The following is a 27,928-nucleotide window of genomic DNA, read 5'->3' on the forward strand; positions in this document are numbered from 1 at the left end:
AGAGCAGCAACGACAAATAAAAGATTTCAACAATGAATTAAAATATGAAAAAATTTCAAAATTTGCACAAGTACTGCTTATATTGCCAGTTTCGAATGCATCATGTGAAAGACTTTTCTCCGAAGTGCACTTAATAAAAACAAATACAAGAAATAGATTTAAGAATAGAAATGTTTCAAATATTTTATATGTGAGACAAGGTCTAAGGAAGAACAACGGTTGCGAGAATTTTGAGCCCTATATTGTGGCTTACACGCAATATAGTGACTCTTTTTTTGTTGAACTTTTTCGTTTAAACCTTTCTTTACAATAAATACAATAAAAGCAAGGATTAAAAACTATCCACTCTTGTAGAAAATTTATTCATTAATAAGATAAAACTATGTGGGCATTGCTGAGAGGCTTAGTTAGTCAGCATTATTCAATGGAATATCAAAATTGAGCAATTTCCTTTTTCGTTTGTTTTGATTGACCTATTTCGCTACTTGTTTTTTGTTTGACTTTTTTCGCTAAAACCTCTTTTTACGCAAAATGCAATAAAAGCAAGTATTAAGAATACACCAGTTAATTAGAAAATTGATTCATCAATCATATAAAATTATGATGGCATGGCTAAATGTTCTATATAGCTAGTAATATTCGTCGGAATATCAAAAACGAGGAATATGTAAAATAGAACTTGAATTCGTCAGTATATTTACGGTATATTTTGAAAATGAGGCGGTATGTTTCGGTATATTTCTGAGGGTCGGACGGTATATTTCTATATATATCGATAGATCCGCGGTCACACTGCAAAAAACACAAAAATTTGTATAAAATTTGAATTTTATATCTGGAATTCCGTATATTTCTGTATATTCTCTATAATTCTCTCTAATCCTCTCTGGATTAAGCAATCCCGTTGATAAAGAGCTCTTGACAGAGACCAACTGGGTTGCTCATGACCCAACACTAATGGCGTTGCGCAGCCGCAAACATGTCATGGCCTGGAAAATTGTTAATAACGTTTGAAAACTTCACCGCTGGCTTGGCAGCTTTGGCAAATGAGAAAAATGCAACGCCCTGTCCCAGCTGCTGTGACTGCAATTGTAAATGCTGTCGGGGACTCATACAAAAGTACGTGGCCTTCAATGGAGAACCTGTTGCTCCCTCCTCTACTGCTGGCGATGTCCAGAAAATGATGCTCTTCAGCACAGCGGACATGATGCTGTTGCTACAGTCGGCCCAGGCGCGCGACAATTTCTGGACCAATAATTTCTACAAGGCCAATCTTCATGGAGATTATCAGGCGATTGGTGATGCCTTTACATCGAAGCGGAGACAGGTTGATCTTGGGAAGCTAGTGGGAATTATGGACACCATTACAACTGGCTATCGACGCGCGGTGGGCCTTCTTGCTGGAACCGAGGCCCATGCAGCGCTCCGACCAAAGGCAGTAGCCCCATTCTATCCAGGTCTGCGTTGCGGCTGCCTAGATTGTGAGAAATGGCCCTGGCGAACCCTTAAGCAGGTGGAGGCGCATCAGCGTGAGCACAATATGGGCGACAATTGGCACTGTCAGATCTGCTATCGAAGCTTCTACCTTCAACACATGATCTGCTCCCACCTTAGGAGGAGCGTAAGGCGAGGCGGCTTCGGACAGCTAATGGAGAACGAAACCTACAAACAGCTGCTGGAGGACCAACGTCAACAGGAAGGGCAATCGAGCCGGGCGCCTCCTAATATCCAGGAGATGACAATCAGCATGCCGCAGGGCGTCCATCTCGATTTCATAAAGGAACTAAAAGTGGGCCCTTTGAGACGTAAACGTTGCACTCTTAGCAAATGTCCGCGATGTAAACACGAGTATCACTTTCCTTTCAGCCATCAGCTTCACATGCGCCGTCATCAAGAACAGGGAAAGGATACGATGACACCTTGCCCCACCTGTTGGCGGTCTTTCCGTACGCGTCTTTGTCTTCTGAAGCATCAGAAAAGAGCTCGCATGGCATGTCGTCTGAGATACCGGCCGTTCAGTTGTCGCAGCTGCCGCTGGAGATTCCAAATATGGTCTGCCCTGAGGGCCCATGTGCACAGGCTGCATCAGCGAAGGAAACCATGTCTGATATGCCAGAAGCCCACAGTGAGTCGATGTTGCTGCGCCCACTCTGCCAAAGAGTGCCGTGAGGCCATCAAGAAGCATCGAGAGCAGTTGCGCCTGCAGCGTGGACCCCCGAAGGTGAACAGAAAGCAGCCCAAACCGGTGTGCAGCATCTGCTCGCAAGAGTTTGGCAACAACTTCCTTCTGAAAGTGCACATGAATAAAAAGCATTTACACCGGCGCGATTTTTCATGCGAAATGTGTGGATTGGCATTCTACAGTCAGGGCTTGATGCAAGTCCACCGAAAAGCGGTCCATCTAATGACTAAGAAAATTCACTGCAAGGTCTGTGATCTCACCATCAAGGATAAGAGCAATTATAGGCGCCACTGCCAGAGCCAGAGACACCTGGATAAGTTGGGCCAAGAAGCCAAGGACCGGGGCGAAACCTTAGAGATAAAGTCTTTCAAAATCCGGAAACCAAATGTTCCAGTTCACTGTGCGCCGTGTGGTGTCACACTCAAAAGCGATATCAATCAGCATCTCCAGACTATTAAGCATAAGCGAAATTATACAAAATCAAAAGCAATTAAAGCGGAAAGAGAAGATTCCTTGGAACAATCCAACGAGCGACAGGATGCTGTTGGCTCGGAGCCGTGTAGATTCCAGAAACCCGAAAAAGTGAGCTACTGCGACACCTGTAATCATACGATCATTGGAACTATGCACAGGCACTTCAAATCAAAAAAGCATAGGGATAAGATGATAAGTGTCCAAGAAAAAAGAGCGACCAAGGGGGATTCTTAAGTCATATTTTTAATCCCCTATAGTTATTTTCAAACTTATATCGCAGCCGTCAACTCTGGTGTTTTCTATTGTAAAATCGAAAATGGATGCACAAGAACAACTATTATTAATTCAAGCTGTTATCCTGTTTAAATAAAGGGGGTGTATATGTGTAGCAGATCGGGGAATCTGATCTGATTGAGCCGGATGGCATCGCTGTCGACTAAATGTACAGTAGCATTTACTGGCATGAAGTCGGCATGTGACTTTGTGGAAGGTGGTTGACTAATCGCGTTCCCTGGTCTTCGAGCCGCGTCGCGGCTGCATGTACTGGATAGACTCCATTGATCAAGACGACGGGCCAGAGCCGCAGCCCAACAACAAGCGGCAAGTAGGGCCGAATGCGTCAAAGCTTTAGATCGAAGCCAAAAGTCACAGCATCAAGCTATTGCTGGCAAATGGCACAAATGAGCTCTGCAATGAATGGATCATGGCGGCTCCGGGAACACTTCGTGCACCGACAAGATATACGTGATCAAAGACTTCTTATCCGGTTCGTTGTTGTCCCGTCTGGAAAAGACTATTAGGTGGTAGCTATACTATCAAAGATTTTTATTGTCTTACCAATAGACGTCCTTCCTGACGTTCTTCTCCCGAGCGATGGTTGCGATCCCGTGTCATTCCACGCACCTGCTGGTAAATGGAAGCCACTGGGTGTTCCGACTAGATTGCCGCTGTAGGGGCTCTCAGCCTCCACTCGTTTTCCACTCGTTCACATTTGGCCTCTTGATGTTGGCCCCATTCTCCACCAGAAACATGATTACCAGGTTTTTACGGGGAACAAGTCCTTTTGTGGTTTTTTGAATTTGTTTATCGAGCTACACATCAGCTGAGATAATCCTTTTATCGATTTCAGACTTCGGTATTGTATTGCATGTGATTATTTGTATCAAACTGATTTGCATGCCTTGATTTATATAATTTACATTTTGTATGTATTTTGAAATAAAATTTGTAGAAAAACAAAGAAAAAGTTAAAGAAATTAAAATTGGTTTATCGATTATCAGCTGATAAAATGTATCGATAAGATATACCGAAATATACGGCCTCATTTTAAAAATATACCGTAAATATACTGACGAATTGCTTCTTCCAGCCTCTCATTCCACACTGATGCGCATCTCTAATTCACATTTTCAGCTTGCGTGTTGGCCATACGGAATACGAAATTAGTGAAAATAAAGGTTAGTACAATGAATTTGGGAAGGACTTGGTAGGCCGTCCTTTTTCCTCCTACTTTTGATCGAAAAGGCAAAGTGAACTTGGTTAAAAAGTGAATTTAAAATTATAGCCTCAAAATTTGCCATGATGATTTAGAGAAAACCGATTTTTTGTGTATGTACATATGTGTCTGTGTAGCACGTCCTCGTTTCTTTATGGCGAAAAAGTCATGCTGGGAAATCAATAAAAGTGAGATGGAAAATGATTAGTGCAATTTGCTTTTCGATGTGAAAATTGACAATGTTTAAACTGGAAAAGGCAATAGGGGACAGAACATTTAAAAGACAAACTAAATGAATCACTCGGAAGTACAAGCACAAAGAAAGTTGCCTGTGTGTGTGTGTATGTACACATATTCATGCAACAAAATGGCGGAGGCACATTGGAAAATCTCAAATGCTGTTGACGTTGCTCTAACAGTGTGTCTTCCCCCTTTGGAAGACCCCGCCACCCCTGGTGGGTGAGTTTGAGTTTTTCGATTTTCCTTCGGCCAGCTTCACTTTGTGTGTTTCCGTGTGCGCCGTATCTTCTCGCTTAGATGATCTGTGAACAAACACACACACATATGCCTACGAATTGTGTCTGTATTGTTGCACTTTGTTCGCCCTGTTTTCGTCATTGTAAAAATTGAGTGCGCCTTAGCGGAATGAAAGTAGGAGGAGACGAAGGCCTCTGGGATCGGTTCAAGATACGAGATATTCCATCATACAACAGCCCCCACAACCACAAGAGAGTTTTATAACGTGGGTGTGCCATTTGGTTGGTTAAATATGCACCTCTCAGACCAGCAAACACTTGTACACGGGCCACGCGCTGGAATTGAGGTCAAAATCATCCACAACTGGGTCTTACGTCGTGGGGGAGGGAGGGCCCGAGGCGCGGTCGGGTCGGGTCGGGGTCGTCGACGCCTCGTTGCAGTGACTGACACGGGGTGGATTTTCACATTGGCCACATTTTGGGGGGATGTTTAGAAGGCACTATTGCAGGCAATACTTGCGAGTCGAATACGGATATACATACAAATATACAGACTCGAGACTAGGCTTAGGACCAAAGACGGGCCAGGGTTGTTCAAGCTGCTTCGATATACACACACACACTCACATAAATATACATATATAGTACATAGATAGACTTCAATCAATTAAGGCAAGGCAAGGCTAGCAAATTCAGAAAAAATAAACAAAGTGACTCATGTCCAAGTGTGCAATGAGGGAATGTTTTACCACTCTGCCGTTGACTAAACACGCTAATCAACGCAGTTCTCCCCTCGTCTGTGACTATGCCTAGTATATGCGTATCGGGAGCGAGTCTGTTCATTTCTTGGGGTCAAGGCACTTTAATTCGATGGCGCAGAAGACCAGCATCGAGCGAGCGAGACAGCTAGCAGGCGACCGACCGAGCTCCAAAGCAGAGGCCATAAACCTCCACACAAAGAAAGGACACTGACACTGGCTGTGGCTGTGGCTGTGGTGCGCCGTTCTTGCGCATCAGCTTCTAGCAATTTGGTTACTTTTCGTATCCCCATCCCGCTCGCTTCGTGGGCCGCATTCTTCCAGTTTCCATTGTGGGGTATGGGAGTAGCACGAACGAGCGTGAGAGCAAACAAAGAAAGCTGGAACAAAGAAGTAGTGAGGCCCACCATATGATTCAATTCGAGCGAAAGTAATTTGGATTTGTTTGAACTAAACCACACATGCTGTCGTTGAGATACATCTAGAAAATATTGATTTTTTCACAACAAAACTCGTTCGTATATTATTGTTTAATTATTCTTAAATATTACTGTGCTAAATTACCAACGGATGGCAACGCCGTGCCAGCAAACAAAGCAAGTACGAAGAGAGAGTGAGAAAGAACAGAACGTAACGGAACGGAAAAGCAGTGAAATGAACTTGAATTTGTTTTATTTGGCGAGGCTATTTCCATAAAGTACTTCCAGTTTGCATTGACTATCCATTGCCGAGTGCAGGTGCAACAGTTATGTGGCGAAAATAACTGTAATTACTGTGTGGAGACTATATATCTCCTATAAGTGAGGCGATTAGTTTTCCTGTACATTTGTGTCACAATACGAGCTAGTGCTAGCGTAAGCTCTGAATACAGTCTATTTGATCCCTTCTCCCAAGTCGGTTATAAATTTGTTTTGATTTTGGTTCCCAAATTCTTTCATTGCTTGACACAGGACTTCCATATACGCAAGGCAGCCCAAGTGTAACGGAACTGAGAGACTAATCCCCCAGTTACCACGCAGGCCTCAGCTGAACAAGAATAAGAAGACGAAGAAGCAACCCAACCGAACGGAAGGAACGCCTCCACTCGAGTCTCAACGCAACCTACCCTACTGTCTCTGTGTGCGTGCACGTGTGTGTTGTCAGATTTGTGTGTGTGTCCCGTTTCTGTATTGAAGGATCAGGCCAGATCCGACCAGGAGGAGCAACCAGCAGCCAGCGGTATCCCCCAAACGACCGACCACCACCACACACTAGACGGAGCTCGCTCGTTGCACCTGTGTTCACAGCTGCAATTTATATTTCGCCCCGAGTTGATCTAGAAAAATCATCACCATTCCTCTATCAACGTACGACGCCGCTCCCCTTTTGCACTCTTACGACGACAGTCCGCAACGTTGGGAGCACACCAACGGGCACCAGGCAGGCGTCATCATAGATCAGTTTCGGAGCGGTAAAACGATCACCATTGAGGGAGGCACCAGCACCGGTGATACGACGAGCATCGGCGGCGGCAGCGATTTAAGACTGGTAATAACGGCGAACCCCAGCGAGATCGAGCGCAATTACGATCAGCTTACCAATCGTGGTGGCGGCGGAGGCGGTGGCGTTATAGGCGTCAGCTGCGGTGGCCAAACCCCACCGACACCAACGGTCGGGAAAACCCTGCTCAATACCAGTCCCAATCTTTTGCCGATTACCACAGCGACAGATACGTTCAACAATCTTAAGAATCTGGTGAAGATCGACAAGGGCTCAACACCCGCATCGAACCAAGGAGGCGGCAACTATCGCAAGGGCTCGAACAGTTCTAGCTACAAGTCCGGCGGTGGAGTATCCCCAGCCATAAGCAACAGCAGCGAGGGTTTGGGTGGTAGAAACGGCAGCCGTTCATCTGGTGGCCCAACTGGACACTTTTCCACTGGCTATAGTAAAAATTCCGCCAAAATTCGTCAACACGATAGTGAGGTGAGCCCAAGACCTCGACGATCTTACCAGGGTGACTCGTCGTCGTCGCGTTACTATCAAAAGAATAGTGACATTTTGGGTCAAAGCATCAACAACCAGCAGCTCGGCAGCTCCGACAGCTACAACGGCTCTGGACGATATTCTTCGAGTGATCAGCAAGGCGGAGCGCATCGTGGTAGTCGCAGCTATCACTCCAACTCCGATGGCAGCTATAATAATCGATCAATAAACTCCAACTCCACCGGCGGTCCTGCTGGCGGAGCAAGCGGCGGAAGTAGTGGCGGCGGCGGCGGTGGCAGTAATTACCGCTCATCCCGCAACTACGAGAACGGCAATGGAAGCAACGGACAACAGTCGCGTTACGGCAACGGCAACTCCTCGTCCAACTACAACGGAGCTGCATCTAACTCAATTAACAAGTCGTCGTACGGGCATTCGCGTGGTGGCAACGATGGAGTCGTGAGCGGAGTTCGTCGCGAAGAATACCCCAACAACTACCGCGACAGCTACGAAGACTCTCCCTCACATCAACGATACAACAATACTAACAGCCAAGAGCGAAACGGAGGTGCTGGAGCAGCAGGCCCCCGATCTGGCTACAATAGGGCCCCCGAAACGGATCGCTACGATCGTGGTGCGGCCGCCAGTCGTCCTACTGCCGTTCGTAACGGAAATGCGCCTGCTCAGGTTTCAGCTTCAACTTCCAATTCTTCGAATCATTCTTTGAACAACTCTGCCCACTCGGCAGCCACTTCTCAGCAATCACAGTCGTCACAGCAGCACCAACACCAACAGCAGCAGCAGCAGCATCAACAACAACAGCAACAGCAGCAGCAATCACAGGCAGCAGGAGGCACCAAGGGAAACACTCCTCCGCCAATTACTGGTCGTTGGATACCACCATCGTTGCGTCCGCAGCATGGACTTACGCAGAGCGAGAAGAACGATGCCGTGTTCCGGCGCGTAAGGGGAATACTGAACAAGCTAACGCCCGAGAAATTCCAGGAGCTGAGCGATGAACTGCTGCAACTTGACCTCAATTCGATTGTCATTTTGAATGGTGTGATCTTGCTGATCTTTGACAAGGCATTGGATGAGCCCAAGTACTCGTCTATGTACGCACAGCTGTGCAAGCGCCTGTCCGAGGAAGCACCATCGTTTGATAAGGAACCAAACAACTCTTGCACTTTCCTGCGACTCCTGATCGCCGTCTGTCGCGACAAGTTTAACAATCGTCTGAAGCGTGACGAGAACGACAACAGCAGACCGCCGCCAGAAAATGAGGCCGACGAGGAGGAACGCCGCCACCTGGCGAAGCAGCGCATGCTCGGCAACGTTAAATTTATTGGGGAGCTCAACAAGCTCGACATGCTGTCGAAGACCGTGCTGCATCAGTGCATCATGGAGCTACTGGACAAGAAGAAGAAGCGTACGGCCGGTGCGCAGGAAATGTGCGAGGACATGGAATGCCTGGCTCAGTTGCTCAAGACTTGCGGCAAGAATCTGGATTCAGAACAGGGCAAAGAGCTGATGAATCAGTACTTCGAGACGTTGGAACGTCGATCAAAGTCAACTGAATATCCACCAAGGATACGCTTCATGCTAAAGGATGTCATCGAGCTGCGACTGAACCATTGGATTCCACGCAAGGTTGGCACCGCCGAGGGACCCGTCCCCATAAAGCAAATACGCTCGGACGACGACTCTATCATACGCACCCCCTTCCCCAATCGCAATCGCGATATGCGCAACAACGATCGCGATTCCGACAGCTGGATGAACCGATTCCACTTGAATATCCAGCCTGGCTATAATGATATGTTCAGCGGGCTAAGTGTCACCGGATCCTCTCCCATTGTGTCCCCGTAAGTAGAAACTTTCCGACTTCCAGCATTCCAGCTATTTTCGATGGATGCTAATAAATGCTCTCTTCCAGATTCGCCACCAGCTCGAATCGGGACCGAGATCGCGATAATCGCCAGTACAACAATCGCGGCGACCGCAATCGCGACCAGAACGGTGGCGGCGGCGGCGGAAACTACAACAATCGCTACAACAAGCACAACCAGAACGGTGGAGGAAATGGCGGAGGAGGGTCATCTGGTAACCGGGACCGAGACCGGGATGATTCGCGCAGGAACAACGACCGGGACAGGGACCGCAACGACGGACAATATGGCGGTAATCAGCTGCTGGGCAGCAAGGAGCTAGCGCCGCGTTTCAAGCGCAATTTGATCACCACGAACCAGGATGCGGTGGAAAACTTGCAAATGCGCCCGGCGGCCAACTCCTTGCTTTTCCGAGCGGCCAACCAAAACCAGAAGTTCCCAGCCACGTTGCCCATGTCGACGCCACCCAACAGCAGCCAGGGCAAGGACCAGGGACCGCTATCCAATTCCCACTATCCATTGCTGGGTACTCCCACATCCCATCTGATTAATCCCACACGTCCATCGTCCACCCCGTCTGCGGAATACGCGGATAACAAGACACTCCACGGAGTTCAGCAAGAGAGGACCCTTAAGGCGACCTCATCGTCGCCCAACTTCAGCTCGGGTGGCTCGAGGGAGAAATTAGATGAGCAGAGCGCGGACGCCCAATCCTCAAAGTCTTCGAACGACGGCAAAGAACAGCAACAAGCGAAGAGTGGTTCCGTGGAGAGACCTAGCACACCATCAGGCAATGGCTCGGCCAAGCAACAGAAGAAGGATAAGTATACCAGCAAGGAGGAACAGGGCAAGAAAGCCACCCTCTACTTCAAGGAGAAGTTCTTCTACGACGAGGAGCCAAAGGATGAGGAGACAGAGGTCGAAGCTCCAGCGCCAGCTGCAGAGCAGGAAGGGGAAACACCAATACCCTCCCTCAAATCTGACCGATTCACTGAGCTAGTTGAGGGATTCCTCGAGCTGAAACTGCCCGAGAAGTCCCTGAAGGATGTGTGCATGAACTTGCTGATGGATGTGTTGGACCGTGTGAATGATGTCTACTTGGAGCGCGTCGTGCGCTTCTTGCAGACATTACGCAAACAGTCGAGCATCAAGCCGAACATTGTGGTGGAGGTCTTCAAGCAGTTGGTCAACAAGATGAACGAGCGCGAAGCTCTCAATCCGAGGATCACGGCCCTCGTGGCGAGTGTCCTGAGCAAGGCCGTATGCGAGCCAGCTCTGCTGAAGCTGAACGACATTGCCAACTACACGGACAATGGGCAGCACTTCCCGCTTTTCCTCTTGGTGCTGCAGCAGCTGCATAAGAGCATTGGCAAGGAGGCCTTGGAGGAGAAGTTCCGAGCAAGTAAAATTGACCTGATGAACAGTCTGCCAGAGGTTGATCGTAACAAGGAGAGACTGGCCGAAATACTCGAGGATCGCAATCTTTCCTTCCTTTATCCGTTGTTGAAAGTGCAGGCCGAGATGATGAAGCAGTTGCTGGTCGATCCCAGTCCGACCAACTTCTACAAGTGGATCAAATCGAATGTGGACAACAAGTACTACAAGGACCCCGGCTTTATTCAGTCCCTCATGACCGTAGTGGTGAAGTATATAACCAAGGAGACGACACTGGCCCCCAATCTGGATCCAAAGGAAGCTCCGGAGAAGTCCGTTACCCAGAAGGAGCAGCAACTGCTGGAGAACTATAGTCAGATGCTGCAGACCTTCCTTGGGCAAAACGAACTGCAACTGATCGCGTTGTATGCCTTGCAGGCGTTCTGCTTTAAAGAGAATTTCCCCAAAGGTAAGTCGATGCAGAACTGACTACTTTCATTCCCATTTTCTCCAAGAGTTGCCCCCTAACCATTTGCTTTGTCCGCTTTAGGCATGCTGTGCCGTTGGTTCAAATATCTGTACGAGTCTGAAATCATCGAGGAGGAAGCATTCGTCTCTTGGAAGGAGGAGATTTCCGACAAATATCCAGGCAAAGGATCCGCTCTGTTCCAAGTGAACGCCTGGCTGACTTGGCTACAAGAAGCCGAGTCCGAGGACGATGAGGATTAAGAAGCACCGCCCCGTATAACAACAACTCTATTGTATATCACATTAATTTATATTCACAAATTGATTACATGAAAAAAAGATCAAAGAAAACGCCCCAACAAAAAAAAAGAAACAAAACAAAACAAAAGATAAATTCAGCAGGATGAAAATGAAAGCTTGGAATCGCGGTTGCAAATCTTAGTCAAATTATAGTAGAAGAACCCACAAGTTAATCAAAATTATTTGATATTCCAAAAATGCAAACAATTAACAACTTAGTAACAACAAATAAAACGCAATAGACGCAAACGTATAGAATATTATTCCACGAAATATAAACGCAAACGAAAGTAGTAGATTTTAATTGACATTTCAAGTCACGAACGCATATACACAATACATTTTTAATTTACAATTAGTAAATCTTGACTCAACCGGAACTGAGAACTGATCTATCGAATAACATATTCCCCCTTTTTTTTGTTTTTTTATCTCTATTCAATTGCCACTCGCACATCTCTACGTTTTTGTATCCACCTTAAGTAGTTCAAATCAAACAACGCTAAAAATATAAAAATCAGTAGATATGTGCAGTAGATGCGGAACTAAAAAATCTGATTGTAATTGTGAACAAAATATCGTACATATGTATTTTAACCTAACAAAAAAATCTATAAAAATCTGCCGACATTAATAAGAGCTCTAATAAAAATGCAACCGACACTGCGAACGGCAAAACTTTGTCTTTTTCGTCATTTAAATTAAATTTAAACTGGACTGGGCATTTGGCGCCAATGTGACTGCAACGCGATGGCCTATCGAATGGTTTAACTGTCAGCTTTCAAATGCTTTCCAGCACTGTTTGCCCACTCCGAAATGTGTGTGGTATTTTTAAATTCATCAATAATTCATAGACAAAGGGTAATAAAAATTCCATACGCAGGTTTTTTTAATTTTTGCTCTACATGTCTACATGATTTTATAGAATTGCGGCTCTAATTAATGCAGAAACTAGTCAGTCCCTGTTTTAAAGGTATTTCAACGATATTTTGCAATGAGTATCGGGATCAGGATATACAGGAAACTAATCAAATGCATGAATACGTCGAAAGCATATCAATTTGAGAAAATTTCTGTATTAATTACGTTTTAAAAACAGTTTGGAAATTAAATTAACGAAATAGGGTATACAAATGCCCATACTCCGGTTGATAAGCAACAAGTATTCAATAACCAGCAACGTTGACGTGATAACATTGCGACATTTTTCTTGTTGAACTTTTTTGTATAGTCAAAATAAAGTAAATGGAAGTACTTAAAATAACTACTTAAAATACAACTATGTAGCATTATTCAACGGAATATCATTTAAACGTTTACTCTCTTATGTTTTTTTTTTGTTTTTGTTAGACATTTTTCGCCAAAACCTTTTTGTAGTCAAAATTCAATAAAAGCAAGTATTTAAATTAAATCAGTCAAGCAGAAAATAGGTTTATTAACTGGATAAAATTATGTGGGCTAGGCTGAGAGATCTATCGAGCTAGTAATACTCGACGGAATATCAAAAACGAGGAATATGTATAGTAGAACTTGAATTCTTCAGTATTTTACGGTATATTTTTTAAATGAGTCGGCATATTTTTTTATATTTCTGACGGTCGGACGGTATATTTTAGTGGCCAAAATGTGCATTTCATTCTGTTTACCTTTTTTAAAGTGACATTTTTATTATAAATTGATTTTAAACATAGCCAAACACAGAAAGTTGGAGTTGGAGAAATGGAGAATCTTAATATTTCGGACCCAGCAGCAGCCGGAGATGCCGGTCATGTCCAGCTGAATGGTCATAAGCAGGACGCCGGTGAAAATGCATTGTTCACGTCACACATGGCCGTATTGGAGAATGGGACTGCACAGTTTATACTGCGGGCCCTCAAGATGAATGGCAGCACAATGCTGATTGTCAATTCAAAGGAAAATGAGGTATTCGATGAGCTGGCTGTGGGCATGCCCGCACGCGACTCCACCAAAAGCGATGCACTTTCCTCGACCCTTATGGGCGGATACGGCCAAACTGAGTCATCTGTTCTGGCCGCCAAGCTGAGCAAGCGCTACGGCCGCCAGTTCTTCGTGAGCTTAAACATTGGAGGAGATCGTCTAGTGACTCCGTTGTTCGAAAAATCGCTCGTCACCTACATGCAGAGCCATCTGGATCATTTCGTATAGGCCTGTATCTGTATGTATGGCTGTGATTAAAATTAAACTGCAGCAATATTTATTTATGGTTCATAGGCATAGACGGCAACTGATGACACTGCGCCGTGTGGGGGTCACAGGCGTTGGGTGCGTTTATTTTGGTGATTGCTGGCGACCCCACGGACGCCGCTCTCTCGCCGAACCGAACTCCATTCTCCGCTCAGACGACGACAACAACACAGCCCGCGCGACATGCGTCGATCGAGTGAGCGCGAACTTTAAAAGTACAACGGAATTATTTAGTCTAATAAATTTATTACCCCAAAAAGTAAGTTTACATTCGTTCATTCTGCCTGTGGGCCACTCTGCAATCAATTGTGCCGTGATAGTGTTTCTGTGTAAGGCCGAGTTCACACGCTGTGGCTGTGCGCGGTCGCATGCCGTACTCATGATCAGGTCTGTTCACGGTTGAATCTCGTTGCCGCCGTGCAAAGTCAAGGCCAGTTCGTCTGCACAGTTTATGTTGATTGCCAAGTGATTCAGCAGTCCCATATTGTCCATTTTACTATACTTGCTAGTGGCTGTGGCTAGTGACCTGTCCAACAAAGGCATAGATTTGGTTGGATAGCTACATAAGCTATCATCCACTCTCAACGAAAAGTTTAAGTTTCACTTCCTGCCTGACTGTCAGAAATCGGCGTCGTGTGATAAGCCCTGGTGGCTAAATTACCCCCTTCAAGAATTCCTACCACAAAATATATAAAAATAAAAGACCCCAGCGGCTTTGCGTAGTAGTTGTTGGATTCATTCCTGCCATGCACATTGGGCCAGGCAGCCGAAATGTTCGCATTAATTCAAAAAATTAGCTTAGAGACCAGAAACTAGGTACATTTGATTGTATCTTTATGTATGAGAACTGAGATAAATTTCAGACCGATCCGACCACGCCCACCCCTGTACAATACATACCCTGTATGTACAATTTTCCATCGTTTTTCTCCGTATTGAGTTAAACTGCAGCGACTAATATATAGATCTCACAACAGCGAAAATATAAAATATCGAGCAGCTTTTCTTAAAAAAATTCTGGCCAAGTTACAAAATGCAGATACCAGTAGAAGTAGCAGTTAATATAATGTGCATTAGTTAATATATACTTTTTCATTTATACATTCTTCATACTCCGGCCTTTTGCTACTAACAAAAACAAAAAAGTTTCCCGCTTTTTTAACTCCTGCCGATCGTAGAAGATCGAACATCTGACTTTGATAGGCTGCAAATCGTTTCTAGCCAGGGTCTGCATTGGGATAACGCATCATTCAAATAAGATTTTGTTAACAAGAAGATTTTGACTTTTCAAAATTTGTGCCAGAATATCGACCGTCTGGCCCAATGTGCTATGGTGGGGTGTACTACAAATACAAATGTGTGTGTTATTAAAACTTTTCCGTTAAATTTCAACAATTGGGGACTTCATAAGGCCCAGTCTAGACGAGATATTGTCAGCCGTATCAGCGGCAGAAACAATAGCATATCGCACCTAAATAGCAACACCAATTGTATATATAAATAGCGCCACTGCCGGAAGGTCTGGCGGCTGGCTATGGGCTCCCACGAATGTCTGGAATGCTTTTTTCTAACTTTTTCGCCATATCAGACTGTCTGGTGATGTTGTTGGTCGATAAGGTATATAAATAATAGATCAGAATCGCCTATACTCGTATCTCCATGCTCCTACTGCATGCAAACTTCCCCCATTCGGAGTTGGATGAGTCTGGAGGGCTGGAGTCCCGGGCAGCTGGCTGGATCATGGACTTTGGAAGTCTGTCGTTGTCAGCAACAAAGCAATTAGCCATCTATTGGACTCTGCAGTAACCATATCAGCTCGCAGTGGGTCCTGATCGCTGCCAGCGTCGCCAGCACCGCCACCGTCGCGACAAGATAATGGCAGTCAACAATGTCCACATGACTTGGAGCATTGGAGCGGCTGTCTTCGCACGCCTCGGGACGTGCATCTTCAAGATAAACCCGACTTGAGCACACGCCCCAGCGTCTCGATTGGAATCTTAGAACCAATCCCCGGCTCGTTCCGATCTCGTTGTATGGGGCTTATCGGCACCCGAAATCACCTTTGCCAGCCCTCCAGACCCCATCCCGTTCGTTATCAGTCGAGTGTTGTTAATTTGATAGAAATATTGACCATCATCCCGTTGCCCGGAATCGCAACCAGATCGAACTGGATCCAGTCCCGCATCCCGGCTTCGAGTGTCTGGCTGCCCCTCCCCTATCCCCCCACCCATTCGTTCTGGCGCTCCGATTTTGTTTTTATTTACGTTCAGTTTCGGACCACGGAAAATTAACAGGCGCACCACACACGCTCCTGCAATCGCTCCCCAACCGAAATTCGCAAACGTGTGTGTGCTTTTTTATACCCGATACTCAAAATGAGTATTGGGGTATATTAGATTTGTGGTAAAAGTGGATGTGTGTAACGTCCAGAAGGAATCGTTTCCGACCCCATAAAGTATATATATTCTTGATCAGCATCAATAGCCGAGTCGATTGAGCCATGTCTGTCTGTCCGTCTGTCCGTCCGTCCGTCTGTCCGTCTGTCCGTCTGTCCGTCCCCTTCAGCGCCTAATGCTCAAAGACTATAAGAGCTAGAGCAACGATGTTTTGGATCCAGACTTCTGTGATATGTCACTGCTCCAAAAATATTTCAAAACTTTGCCCCGCCCACTTCCGCCCCCACAAAGGGCGAAAATCTGTGGCATCCACAATTTTAAAGATACAAGAAAACCAAAAACGCAGAATCGTAGAGAATGACCATATCTTTTAGACTGCAGAATCTGAATTGGATCGTATTACTATTATAGCTAGCATCAAGAAAACAATTTCATTTTTTCTCGCCCTGTCTCTCTCTAACACACACGTAGCATAGGCGGCTTTGCTTAGAGTAAAACATTAGCGCCTAGATCTCAGAGACTATAAAAGCTAGATCAACCAAATTTGGTATCCACACTCCTAATATATCGGACCGAGACGAGTTTGTTTCAAAATTTCGCCACACCCCCTTCCGCCCCCGCAAAGGATGCAGATCTGGGGATATTCATAAATCTCAGAGACTATTAAGGCTAGAGTAACCAAATTTGGTATCCTCACTCCTGTTAGATCTCACTATAAAACGTATATCTCAGAATTTCGCCCCACCCCTTTCCGCCCCCACAAAGGACGAAAATCTGTTGCATCCACAATATTGCAGATTCGAGAAAACTAAAAACGCAGAATCATAGATAATGACCATATCTATCAGATCGCTGAATCTGGATCAGATCAGATCATTTTTATAGCCAAAGGAAACAAATCAATTTGCAGTGGCTACGCAGCGCGTGACGTCACGCTCAGACTGATTTTCTGTCTCTCTCGCACGCACTCTTTGTCGTGTCGTTTAATATTAGCGGCGTCTGCCGGAGGAGAGATATACTGATTTAGTATCGGGTATAACTTTAGAGTTGCGGTGTCCGCAGCAACTCACAACGTTCCTCCTCGTTTTGTTCCTTTTACTACAAAAGCGGCAGTCTTATCAGCCCCGCCCCTAGTCGATGGACTCTAGGTGGGTCCTCGGGGGGGGTGAGTGGTGTGTGTGCATACTATGTACCTACTACATATGTGCCGGGGGGAGGTGGAGGGAAGGGGAGGACTGGGCGACCTACGACTGGAACAACTGCTCGTCGAACGTTCCTTATCATCCGCCGCTCGCGCCATACAAAGTTCAGAATCGAAGTCAGAAAATCCGGATTTTTGTTTTGTCACCGCCGGGCCGCTTCCATTCTGATGATACTTGGACGATTATATGACCGTCAAACGCATGCCAAACATAAAATTAGGTTGCGCCTGGGGTCCTTCATCGGCTGCTGTCTTTGGCAAGCGAATAGATTATACACAGACATCCGAGCCCCAAGGCCGAGCCGAGCTCTGAACTAGTCTCATTGCGCGCAACTGTACTTAAATCGTACTTTCTCCGCGAGCCAGCAGCGGAAGCAGAAGCAGTCCGTGGGCTGATGCCTCTATCTATTTATAAATCATGATCCCCTCGAATCGCCCCCCATTTGGGTTTGATTTTCGATCGAGTGGGGAGTATAGGAGTGGCAATGAGTACACCTGTTGCTGAATTAGCGGTCGTTACATTGCTGATAGTGGCAAGGGCTTATCGTGTAGTTTATGTAATGCAGAGACCCCACTCGTTGGCCCGTGCAGGCCTTGGGATGCGGACGTTAGCTGTAAGGTAGACCGAAGGTTGCCCGTGATTCACTAACTCGCCAGACAGCTCCTGATAGCGTGATAAGAGAACCTGCACCCAGCAGAGCGTCGGTATCGCTCGGCCCGTCGGCACCCCTGCCTGCATACACGTTTTGGCCTTAAGAATAGACGCAGACGATTCCCGTTTGCCACGAGCGGAGCGTCGTTCCATTCACGTCATGGCGCAGAAGCTTGGCCGATTCCGATTCCGCCAGCGGGCGAAAGATATGGAACGGCATGTGGCGGCACTTGCTGACTCGCCGTGAGATAACCGTGCGACGCGACGGTGACTGCGCCAGCTTTATCAAAGCGTAGCAGAGTGGTGCACACACATGTATTACACACACGGACACAGCTGGCACCTGGACTCGTGATGGGGGGTGCGGGGTGGGAGGATGGTGTGGGTTGGGGCTGCTGGCAGGCTGACGGGGAATTCGCTTTCGGGTACGAAGTGCAACTCAGACAGACGAGCCGAGTAGAGTCGGGGCGATAACGCTTGCCCCCCAAAGAGCTTGGGCCTCATTGCGGGCTGATCATCGGGCACACACATGTAGCCCACCAGACCCGTCGCTGGGTTTCCACTTGTGCGTTGATAAGCGGACCGAACCCAGAGCTCCTCCCCTCTCATGCGTCCTCCAGACCAATCAGAACTGTTGGACACGACGCTACACTCACGTAGTGTGTGCCTTTGCCCCAGATCCACTTGCCTCAATGGATTTTTGCCGACATGTCCCCACGCACAACGCACCTGCCCCGCAGCCCGGCGCGGCGCGGAGCTGTTTTGGTTCCGATTGCCACCGCCACCCCCCGGGCCAGCCCACCCCTGGCCCGTCTGCAGCCTTCGGCTGATAAGAGCCTCCGTCTGGGTGCCCTTATCGGGAGCCAAGTTTCGAATATTACACGAATGTCTGCAGGCGAGCGCCTCATTCGTTTGGGAAACGCGTTAGCGAGCGCCTCGCCACCAGCAAGCCACATAGCAAGAAAAACCCGAGAAACGAATAGCTATCCCCTACTAGAGCTAATCAGACATCAGAATGGATATAGTAGTACAAAAGTCGATCTTCAACAGCGGCCGAATCGGGGAGATATACGAGCCGCCCGCTGGCTACTACACACCGTACAACACTCCGCCGTACATAGCGCCGTATTCGGACCACGGCAGCTTGCTAGCGGAACAGCAGATGCAGCAGCACATCAGATTCCCCACTCCGCCCGTCACACCGCCACGTCCTGCTCCTGGCCTCTTGGACTTCCACGCCGAGGATCAGTATCATCATACACAGCGCACATACTCCGTCATCATGAAAGTGCACAGCCAAGGCGACCTGTGCCGCAGTCCCGTGGAGTTCCAGGACGAGAGCAAGTCCTGCAGCAGCAGCAGCGAGTGTGGAGCCGGCAGCGACTTCATTTGCAACTGGCTGGAGTGTGAAAGGTGAGCATTTATCTATTGCTGTTGATCTGTTTTCATGGACTAACGCTGGGTTGTCGCTTCTCGAAATTTCCAGGGTATTCGAAACACTGGAAGCTCTGGCCCAACACGTCACGCAGAGGCATGCCATTGCCTCCCTGACAGACGGCCTCTACTACTGCCGCTGGGCGGGATGCCAGCGCAGCGAGCGGGGGTTCAACGCCCGCTACAAGATGCTCGTCCACACGCGCACCCACACCAAGGAGAAGCCACACAGCTGTCATCTGTGCGAGAAGTCGTTTTCGAGGGCGGAAAACCTAAAGATTCACATACGATCGCATTCTGGAGAGAAGCCATACAAGTGCAGCTTCGAGGGCTGCCAGAAGGCCTACTCCAACTCCTCCGATCGGTTCAAGCACACAAGGACACACTCGATGGAGGTAAGTCACGCACAGCCCGCAAGGCATCGAGGAAATATACTAACGGCCGTCTTCTTTTCCGCCCCAGAAACCCTATATGTGCAAGGTGGCTGGCTGCCAGAAGCGCTACACAGATCCCTCTTCGCTCCGCAAGCACGTGAAGACCTTCAAGCACAGCATCCACCTTATTGCTAGTCAGCCCCTGACCCTGCCCCTTCAGACCCGCGCCCCCTACCTGCTCGAGGCCAGTGAGGCCCCGGCACCCTACACATGTCTGCCCGCGGGCAGCGTTGAGTCCTCCTCTTCCTCCACTCGCTACTACCTGGATGTGTCCAGCAATGAGCCCAGCGACTACTCGCTGAAGCACAAGCCAGAGACGGAGTATTCCTCCAGCTATTGGCTGAACGAGAGACAACACACGTATCTGCAGAGCGAGGATTACTACATGAGTATGGAGGTGGACTCCCCGCTCGATCTGCGCATGCACCGAATTTAATTTCCAATCAACTGACGCTGATTGGACCTGTCTCTCTTCCTACCCTCTAGTCACTGCGCTATCCTAGCTCTTGTCATTAATCGTAGACTACCGCTTAACTGCAAAATAAAGACTGTTGTATTTGAAAATCTACTCATACCATTCGAAACGATGGAGATACATTACGTAAAGAGTTGGTCAGTAATTCTTTGCAGCACAGATGACGACTTAATGTATAAGAAAGCGTAACGCGTACGGCGAAGAACCATTTTTGGTTTTATTTATTATTTTAACACATTTTCTTAGTCTTTTCGATCTATTATATTTTTTAATTGAGATGAATGCTGATCGTCTGACTCTTACTTTCCGATCTGGTCCTGTTTGCCCGAGATATCGCTTGCCTTTCCGAAGAATCGGTCTTCGAAAAGCTCTATATAATGGTGGATTATCTGAAACGATCTCTGGTGTGGGGTGTGGCATGCCTTTTTATTCAATGCCAATCGAATTTGAAATTATGTATTGCGCAACTAGCCGTCGATGTGTTTCACAACTGTTAATAATAGATTTAATCTTCTTTCATCTTATAGGAATGTTAGTTTATCTAGATAACCGCCCGTTTCTTATACAAACAACAAGAACAAACTAAATATATAGCAAAAGTATTTCCAAATTTCAAATAGATAAATACACTTTGAAAGCGGTATCTGTGGTAGGGGTGTGTATACATATACATACGTATATACTATATAGTATACTATATACTTGCAACGTACTAAATCGTAAAGCATAAAAACAAATTTCTGCTTGCACTTGCATCAATGTACAATCAAAGGAAACAAAAATTCCTCCCGCTTGGCTTGGGTTTGGGCCTGGACCCGGGCTTGGCGTACATCTCTGGACGATGCACTTTGACCTGCAAAGGTGGGGGGCGGCCCCCAGGCCCCATCTCCACTAACAACAATACCAGTAACCTTATTGAAATCAAAATTATGCCCTAAAGAATCTTACAACTCGTACAATATATTGTCGGCAAATGGGGCATTCGTTTAGCACTTTGCCACATTTCGTGCACGTGGCCATGTGCCCGCACTCCAGGAATACGCACTCAATGGGCGCATCCATGCAAATCTTACAAAGCTCATCCGTAGCCAGTTTTTCGACAGCTGCAACGGGTCGTGGATACATGTTAGAAGAGTTACGCCTGGTTTAGCAGGCCAAGGATTCCTCTCACCTGGTGTCGAGCGCATTGTCTTCCAGAGCCTGCTCACTCGATCGAGCAGTTCCTGTTTCTCACAGCACCCTTTGTAGTCCACGCGATGCAACATGAGGACCTCCTTCAATTGTTTCACCGTCAGACTCTCCAAATCATTTCTGTGGAGCAAGCGAAGAACATTAGTATATTTCGTTTACCCCATTTACATAGAGCATGTAGCATCTACACATACAAATCTTCAAAATCTTGCAAATTAACAAATCGCGAATCAATGCAGGCCGCCGGCTCATAGTCCGAAGGCGCTGCATACACATGAATGCCCTCGTCATCGTCCCAGTGAATATCATCATCCTGCGTTGGCGAGAACTCAATTGTGGGCGTAATTGGCATAGCCGAAGATCTCCCCCCAGCGGCCACGCTGACGGCCTCTCCACTCAGAGGAGATACACCGTAGCTGCCTGCCTCAGAGCCGTCTACAGACTTTGTGCGTTGTTCCAGGTACGTGAGAAAGTACTGCAGCTCTCTCTTGATATCCTCCTCAGACATTTGCGAGTTCTCCAGATGCCGCCGCATCTTCTCCACTTGCCGACGAATATTTGTCTTGTTCTTTCCACATCGCTGACAGCTTTGCCGCTGCGAGTAAGTGGCTGGCTCGGGCTGTTCACTCAAGGTGGAGAGACCCAAAGTAAGCCCTCGTCCCCCAGATGCCACGGGCGATTCATCGTCGCTGGAATGATGAGTGCGACTCAAGTAGCCATCGGAACGACGTCGGGTGACTTTCTTAGAGCGTTGCGGCACAGCGGGACAATGGTTTGGGGCAACAGAGCGCTGCTCTATGTTGAGGGTCTCTGTGGTGTCCGCCCCTTCGTCTCCGTCCCGGGATGGTCGGCTGCGTAGAGTCACTTCTAGAATTTCCTCCGTGTGGCTAGTACTTGGCGTGTCAGCTGCTGGGTCGATCCTGTTCACCTCCAGCACTTGCCACTGGTCGAGGTTGCTGCTGTTGGTGTCTGTGGTGGTCTTGCTCTCGTCGGATATGCCCCCTATAGCGCCTAGCTCCTCGAAACTCGACTGTGAGGAAACATCAGCCCCGCAGGCATCCTTGCCAGTATCCTCCAGTATATTCGAGTAGCCTGGACTCGTGTTAGTAGTTCTGTTTATTGCTGTGGATGGACCCGGACCCAATCCAGCTGAGCTTGGCTCTGGCGCTGGATTGGCTTGCCCACCCGTAACGCGTTCACTGAACGAGGCCATAATTTCATCATCAAAACACTCGCACTCGGATCGGTTGTCATGGACTTTTTCAATCGTTTGCTCGCTTTGATTACCACGCTCTCGGCTGTTTTGTGGAGTGGGCTCAGCATCGCGGCTACTCGATGGCTGTGTGGAAGTCGACGGACTATTGCTGCTACGGCTGCTGCCGTTCGTAGTGGCATGAACATGAACCCGTTCGGGCCCACTAGAGCCGTTCACGGCACTGGCATATGTGGGAATCTCCCGCGTGGACACTCGTGGCTGCTCAAATATGTGCGAGGGTGCTTCAGTGCCCCCGCCGGCTTGACGGCCATTTTCCGGCGGCTTAGAACTTGCCTTTGTATCGAACGAAGCAAAGGAATCACTTAAGTTGTCGGTTAGATTAGTAAAGAAATTTTGGCACGATTGTTTGATGCTATCAATGGGGTTGGCCTGTCCTCGTCCAGGACTGTGAGGAGCATTGCTAGCACGTCCCGTGTCCACTTGGGCCACATGCGCCAGCACCAGACCGACAAGTTCCTCTTTCTCTGTAAAGGGCATCTGTGTAAACTTTGAATCTGTTGAAATTGCCTCTGTTCTGACTCACCCAAACAGCCATCAGTGGATATATGCTTAGACTGCAAGTAAAATATAAGATCCTTCGGCTTAAGCTTCAGCAAGTCGGTCCGCAGCAGCGGTCGTTGAGCAAATATCGCACATCGCTGGCAGCGCCTGGCATCTATGCAGTTGGCGCAATAAAAGCGCCTGTGGTTGGGATAAATCAAATGAAAACAATTATTCTCGTACCCCAAACACCTATATATTTACTTATGTATGCATTGTATTTATGTATGCATTTTGGTCTGAACAGATGTAATTATGTACCTACATATGTACTTACTTGCAATCAAAGCAGGCGCGCTTCCGACGAAATACGGTGAACTCTACTCCACAACTCTCGCAGGGCATAATTGGGTGTGTAGTTTATGAGCGTATGTACTAGTCCAATCGACCATTTACTTTATCCTTGCCCTTCCTTCTCACTCCCACTGTGTTGGCATTGCATTTGTTTTTCAATGTCAACTCTCTGAATCACTGGATAATCGAGCCTTTTTGCGCCCTTATCATATCTCCGTCGATTGCAATAGCTTTTGGACGCAGAAAGTCTGCCAAACACTTACTCATTAGTAACCAATAAAGCTTGCAATGATTTTTATAAATTTTATCAGGCAAAGCAATATATATATACATATACATAAATATGTACATAAATATATGCCAGGCAGTGTGACCGATGAAGTACAATTTATCGATAAAATACATCGACCCTCAGAAATATACCGAAATATAACGTCATTTTCAAAATATAACGATGAAAAAACGAACAGGATAACAACTTGTAACAAAGCTCGATAAAGAATACCAATAATGTAAACATTTAATAGCACGGTTTTATTATATGTTCTTCTTTCTTGATCGTCGTATTCGAATGAATGTGTGTTGGCATAATGATACTTGTCCTCGACAAGTATCGATATATCGTGTACATTGGTATTTCTTATAATACTATCGATGAGTAAATCTTAAACTAATATTCAAATCTTATAAACTAATATTCATATCTTACAATAATAATAATAATTACTCTTGTTGGTCCATCCTATCTTTTATCTTTGTATAAAAACGACCACGATATCTTTCACCTTAACTGCGCCAATCCATTGGACGGATTGATGCAGGTGATTCTTGATTTGAGAAAGCAAAAGTTAAAAAACCTCCGTATGAAAGTTTTTCATAGCGACAACAAAAGAAATTTAACTCGTTTCGTATTTAGCTGTTTTTATTTAATTCACATCCACTACTTAAATTTAAGTATTTAATTATATGCATTTAAATAGTTAAGTGCCATAAAATGTTTCAAACTTGTTTAAAATAATACATTTTTAAATTTCTAAATATTATACGGTTTGCCTTCAAGTCATTTAGTTATATACACATGGTTTCCGATGATTGAGCTTTTCCGAAATTCTTCTTGATAAGTCTTTAATTATATAAACAAATGCCATTGCCCGTTGCACTTGCTACTGCTACGAGCACAGAGAAAGGTTTGCAAGCTATTCTATTTTAACTGCCGAGTGATGAGTGTTGTGTTGGAATCCTTAAGCAGCGCCAGCACCGCAACGTTTGTCTAAAGTTGCCCAACACCACAGGTGTGGTGTGGTTTGCGTGTTTTGTGGAAACATAGGCAACCGAAAGAGAGAGCAAATGAACTTTGAATTTGAAAATGTACAGTTCTTTTTATGTTGTTATATTGGCGAGTTGAACGCTGCCTTGCACTCAAGACAGATACTACGAAACGTGATCCAGATCTCCAGCCTTGACGTGGCTCTGAAGGAGATCATCATTGTTGTTATCATCGTCATGAATACCTGACAATTCCAGCGCAAGATTCTTTTCATATTCCACAAAGTCGTCGAAGAGACTGGGCCACGCTTCGGTGTCATCGTAATTGTTTATATCACATTGTTCCGTAAAGTTGAGGTACATGTTCCATGTATCCTTCGGTATGCGGCGTATATTCGGGTGCTTTTCGAGGAAGTTTATCCAGTTAGAAAAGAGATCAGGTGATTGTACAGTGAACACTAGTTTCCACAAATCTATTGCCATCTCCAGGGAGAGGACACGCTGATCGGGTTCAAGGCCAAAGCTGAAATTAAGCAAATAGCAAGAGATTATCGGGCATATATAAATATACAAAATATTAGCAGTATAGTAAATTACCGAAAGGTGAAACGATATAGCTGCTTGAACATCTCGGAATCCGCCTTAAGCATCTCAATTGTTTGCTCCAGCCGCAGGCGAATGTTAGCTATTGTGTCCGCACGCATCTTGTGCAGGCCATCAATAAATTCCGTCTTGGTGAACCGGCACATCTGAGAGGCATCCAGGCACCAGGCCAATACAAGTATTGCGAACTCATCGGGCTGATAGTTCAGATCATTGCACAAACGTTCGATGCCATCAGTGAGTATCATGTCCTCATCGTCCGGGTCTTTGTACACATCGAACAGTTTGATTAGATTTTGGTGTGAAACCTCCATGGATTCCTTGACAGCTGTGCGAACGATACATAATTAAAACGAATTCAAATATAAATCTCTCCCTTTTGGCAGACAAAATGACTCACCAGTTGTTATGATATCGCTCATCGTGGGTGCACTTCCATTAAGCAAACCTAAAGACTTAAAACTATTACGCTTAGTATCACAATTGTTTGCTTTTACTGGCTTGAGTGGAGTTCGGCTAGAGAGCAATTCGTCTGTTTCTGGAATGTAATGAACAAGAGAATTTTGACTTAAAAGTGAAGGGCGATTTTATTTCAATGTACATACCGCGTGGCCGGTCGTTGTATATGGCACAGCGCTCATTTGCATTGGGATTGGGGCCGACCGATTCGTAGCAGTTGGCGAGGCTGGTGGTTTGGCAGGCGTTCGATTGCGATGCGTTAGGAGATGAGGACGTTGGCAACGATTGTTCGGCAGAAGACTGGAAGCATTTCAGGCAATTGCCCATAGTGCGGGCGGTTTGGTGTCCTCCGCGACTTGCCCTGGCCCTGCACTTCGCATATGCTTCCCCAGCTCTGGCTAAATGGCTGACACTTGTTTCTCACGGCGTCTGGAGCTGCGGATCGCTTAACATTGGCACTGCGAGTTCGCCCAATGACGCTCTGACGCATCGAACATATGGTGAGACTTCTTTGTTGCTCCGGCTGTGGCTACGGGTATGGATATTGCTTTGCTGTTCTGCTGTTGTTATTTTGGTGGTGCCTCCTACGCAAACGCACTACTGCGTGTGTCTGTGTATACATACATATATTGACACACGTCGTGCATATACATCCAGCTGCAGTAATCACTACCACAAAAATACTCGATTTGAGTACTTTTCACATCTTACTTTGTTTCATTTTTTCCCACACTCAACCATTACTTTTTTGTGGCACATATCTCAGGGGTCGACTTTCAGCAAGATTTTATTTATTTATTTATTTTTTTTTTTGAGGTTGAATAGCAAATGAGTGTGGCCGCGGTTAAGATATACAGTATGACCCTCAGAAATATACCGAAACATACCATTTCATTTAAATAGTATACCGTAAATATACTGACAAATTCAAGTTATATTTTACATATTCCTCGTTTTCTTTCTTCCGTTGAATATTACGAGCTATATAGAACATTTAACCATGCCCACATAATTTTAGCCCATTAATGAATCAATTTTCTACACAATTGGTTAGTTTTTAATCCTTGCTTTTATTGCATTTTGGCTAAAACAAGGTTTGAACAAAGTAGTTCAACTAAAAATCAGTCGCAATGTTGCTGGTATTTAAAGACGTGATGCGTGTATAGGCCTTAGTACACCCTATTTTGCTAATTTTATATGTAGATCAAACGTGATTTATAAAGACCTTTTCTCAAATCGATATTCTTTAGACATATTCAAGTACATTATTAGTATATTGTGTATATTTATCTCGATCCTGATACCTACTGAGCCTTGGAAGACAAACGTAGTCACAATTCTATAACATCCATTTACCCCAGGGTATGTGTGCATGGAATTAGCAACATGTTTGTGTTTGGAATGAGACTCATTGTTGCAAAAGCGAAACTGCGGCGAATCGGGTATTGCCTATATTTCAAGCTATAGATGCCCACTTAGCTTTATCCCATAGATAAATGCATTTTCTACAAGATTGCTTCTTTTAATTACCTTAATGTATTTTATTTTGACCAAAAAACGGTTTTCAAGAAAATGTTGCTGCAACAGTGTGTATGGAATGTGCAACATTGTGTATGGAACGAGACTCATTGTTGCTAAAGCGAACTGGGGCGAACTGCGGCGAACTGCGGCGAATTAAAAAAAAACGACCAATTCCACATATTATTTGTTCCGTTGAATAATACTATCTATATGGAACATTTAGCCATGCCCACACAATTTTGTACGATTAATGAATCAATTTTCTACACAATTGGTTAGTTTTTAATCCTTGCTTTTATTGCATTTTGGCTAAAACAAGGTTTGAACAAAGTAGTTCAACAAAAAATCTGTCGCAATGTTGCTGGTATTTAAAGACATGATGCGTGTATAGGCCTTAGTACACCCTATTTTGCTAATTTTATATGTAGATCAAACGTGATTTATAAAGACCTTTTCTCAAATCGATATTCTTTAGACATATTCAAGTACATTATTAGTATATTGTGTATATTTATCTCGATCCTGATACCTACTGAGCCTTGGAAGACAAACGTATTCATAACTCTATAGCATCCATTTCCCACAGGGTATGTGTGATG

At 45.8% G+C, this 27,928-nt stretch overlaps 6 protein-coding genes across 6 annotated transcripts; 4 read left to right on the forward strand and 2 right to left on the reverse strand.

Moving 5' to 3' along the window:
- Nucleotides 1-808: 808 nt before the first annotated feature.
- LOC6898802 (zinc finger protein 60) lies at nt 809-3,044 on the forward strand. Its single transcript, XM_002138740.3, has one exon. It carries the CDS (start codon nt 980-982, stop codon nt 2,888-2,890), a length of 1,911 nt encoding a protein of 636 aa, XP_002138776.2. The 5' UTR covers nt 809-979; the 3' UTR covers nt 2,891-3,044.
- A 949-nt stretch (nt 3,045-3,993) lies between these two features.
- On the forward strand, nt 3,994-12,060 carry NAT1 (N-acetyltransferase 1). The gene is made up of 4 exons (XM_033378973.1): nt 3,994-4,114; nt 6,337-9,216; nt 9,288-11,083; nt 11,165-12,060. Exons 2-4 carry the CDS (start codon nt 8,465-8,467, stop codon nt 11,341-11,343), a joined length of 2,727 nt encoding a protein of 908 aa, XP_033234864.1. The 5' UTR covers nt 3,994-4,114; nt 6,337-8,464; the 3' UTR covers nt 11,344-12,060.
- A 941-nt stretch (nt 12,061-13,001) lies between these two features.
- Nucleotides 13,002-13,850, forward strand: LOC4805138 (uncharacterized). The gene is made up of 2 exons (XM_033378975.1): nt 13,002-13,558; nt 13,615-13,850. Exon 1 carries the CDS (start codon nt 13,102-13,104, stop codon nt 13,546-13,548), a length of 447 nt encoding a protein of 148 aa, XP_033234866.1. The 5' UTR covers nt 13,002-13,101; the 3' UTR covers nt 13,549-13,558; nt 13,615-13,850.
- A 4,866-nt stretch (nt 13,851-18,716) lies between these two features.
- Nucleotides 18,717-20,272, forward strand: sug (sugarbabe). The gene is made up of 3 exons (XM_001361554.5): nt 18,717-19,249; nt 19,323-19,665; nt 19,733-20,272. The coding sequence occupies exons 1-3, from the start codon at nt 18,852-18,854 to the stop codon at nt 20,138-20,140; spliced, it is 1,149 nt and encodes a 382-aa protein (XP_001361591.1). The 5' UTR covers nt 18,717-18,851; the 3' UTR covers nt 20,141-20,272.
- Nucleotides 20,273-20,586: 314 nt separating this feature from the next.
- LOC4805140 (uncharacterized) lies at nt 20,587-23,876 on the reverse strand. The gene is made up of 5 exons (XM_001361555.4): nt 23,464-23,876; nt 23,170-23,327; nt 21,565-23,110; nt 21,351-21,490; nt 20,587-21,282 (listed from the first exon to the last, which is right to left on the reverse strand). Exons 1-5 carry the CDS (start codon nt 23,529-23,531, stop codon nt 21,107-21,109), a joined length of 2,088 nt encoding a protein of 695 aa, XP_001361592.2. The 5' UTR covers nt 23,532-23,876; the 3' UTR covers nt 20,587-21,106.
- A 548-nt stretch (nt 23,877-24,424) lies between these two features.
- On the reverse strand, nt 24,425-26,626 carry SCCRO3 (defective in cullin neddylation 1 domain containing SCCRO3). The gene is made up of 4 exons (XM_001361556.4): nt 25,955-26,626; nt 25,750-25,887; nt 25,344-25,677; nt 24,425-25,269 (listed from the first exon to the last, which is right to left on the reverse strand). The coding sequence occupies exons 1-4, from the start codon at nt 26,133-26,135 to the stop codon at nt 24,912-24,914; spliced, it is 1,011 nt and encodes a 336-aa protein (XP_001361593.3). The 5' UTR covers nt 26,136-26,626; the 3' UTR covers nt 24,425-24,911.
- Nucleotides 26,627-27,928: the final 1,302 nt, after the last annotated feature.

The sequence above is a fragment of the Drosophila pseudoobscura genome, chromosome 3 (assembly GCF_009870125.1).
Source record: "Drosophila pseudoobscura strain MV-25-SWS-2005 chromosome 3, UCI_Dpse_MV25, whole genome shotgun sequence".
In the NCBI taxonomy this organism is placed as follows: domain Eukaryota; kingdom Metazoa; phylum Arthropoda; class Insecta; order Diptera; family Drosophilidae; genus Drosophila; species Drosophila pseudoobscura.

What these genes read in the sequence shown, in the direction of transcription:
- sug (XM_001361554.5), top strand. Translation starts at nt 18,852, where the DNA reads ATGGATATAGTAGTACAAAAGTCGATCTTCAACAGCGGCCGAATCGGG. An exon ending in AACTGGCTGGAGTGTGAAAG is followed by an intron (nt 19,250 to 19,322) that starts GTGAGCATTTAT and finishes CGAAATTTCCAG; the next exon opens with GGTATTCGAAACACTGGAAG. An exon ending in CAAGGACACACTCGATGGAG is followed by an intron (nt 19,666 to 19,732) that starts GTAAGTCACGCA and finishes TTTCCGCCCCAG; the next exon opens with AAACCCTATATGTGCAAGGT.
- NAT1 (XM_033378973.1), top strand. Translation starts at nt 8,465, where the DNA reads ATGTACGCACAGCTGTGCAAGCGCCTGTCCGAGGAAGCACCATCGTTT. An exon ending in TCCTCTCCCATTGTGTCCCC is followed by an intron (nt 9,217 to 9,287) that starts GTAAGTAGAAAC and finishes GCTCTCTTCCAG; the next exon opens with ATTCGCCACCAGCTCGAATC. An exon ending in TAAAGAGAATTTCCCCAAAG is followed by an intron (nt 11,084 to 11,164) that starts GTAAGTCGATGC and finishes TGTCCGCTTTAG; the next exon opens with GCATGCTGTGCCGTTGGTTC.
- LOC6898802 (XM_002138740.3), top strand. Translation starts at nt 980, where the DNA reads ATGTCATGGCCTGGAAAATTGTTAATAACGTTTGAAAACTTCACCGCT.
- LOC4805140 (XM_001361555.4), bottom strand. Translation starts at nt 23,531, where the DNA reads ATGCCCTGCGAGAGTTGTGGAGTAGAGTTCACCGTATTTCGTCGGAAG. An exon ending in CGCGCCTGCTTTGATTGCAA is followed by an intron (nt 23,328 to 23,463) that starts GTAAGTACATAT and finishes TCCCAACCACAG; the next exon opens with GCGCTTTTATTGCGCCAACT. An exon ending in TTGCAAGATTTTGAAGATTT is followed by an intron (nt 21,491 to 21,564) that starts GTATGTGTAGAT and finishes CTTGCTCCACAG; the next exon opens with AAATGATTTGGAGAGTCTGA.
- SCCRO3 (XM_001361556.4), bottom strand. Translation starts at nt 26,135, where the DNA reads ATGGGCAATTGCCTGAAATGCTTCCAGTCTTCTGCCGAACAATCGTTG. An exon ending in ATACAACGACCGGCCACGCG is followed by an intron (nt 25,888 to 25,954) that starts GTATGTACATTG and finishes ATTACATTCCAG; the next exon opens with AAACAGACGAATTGCTCTCT. An exon ending in GAGCGATATCATAACAACTG is followed by an intron (nt 25,678 to 25,749) that starts GTGAGTCATTTT and finishes TCGTTCGCACAG; the next exon opens with CTGTCAAGGAATCCATGGAG.
- LOC4805138 (XM_033378975.1), top strand. Translation starts at nt 13,102, where the DNA reads ATGGAGAATCTTAATATTTCGGACCCAGCAGCAGCCGGAGATGCCGGT.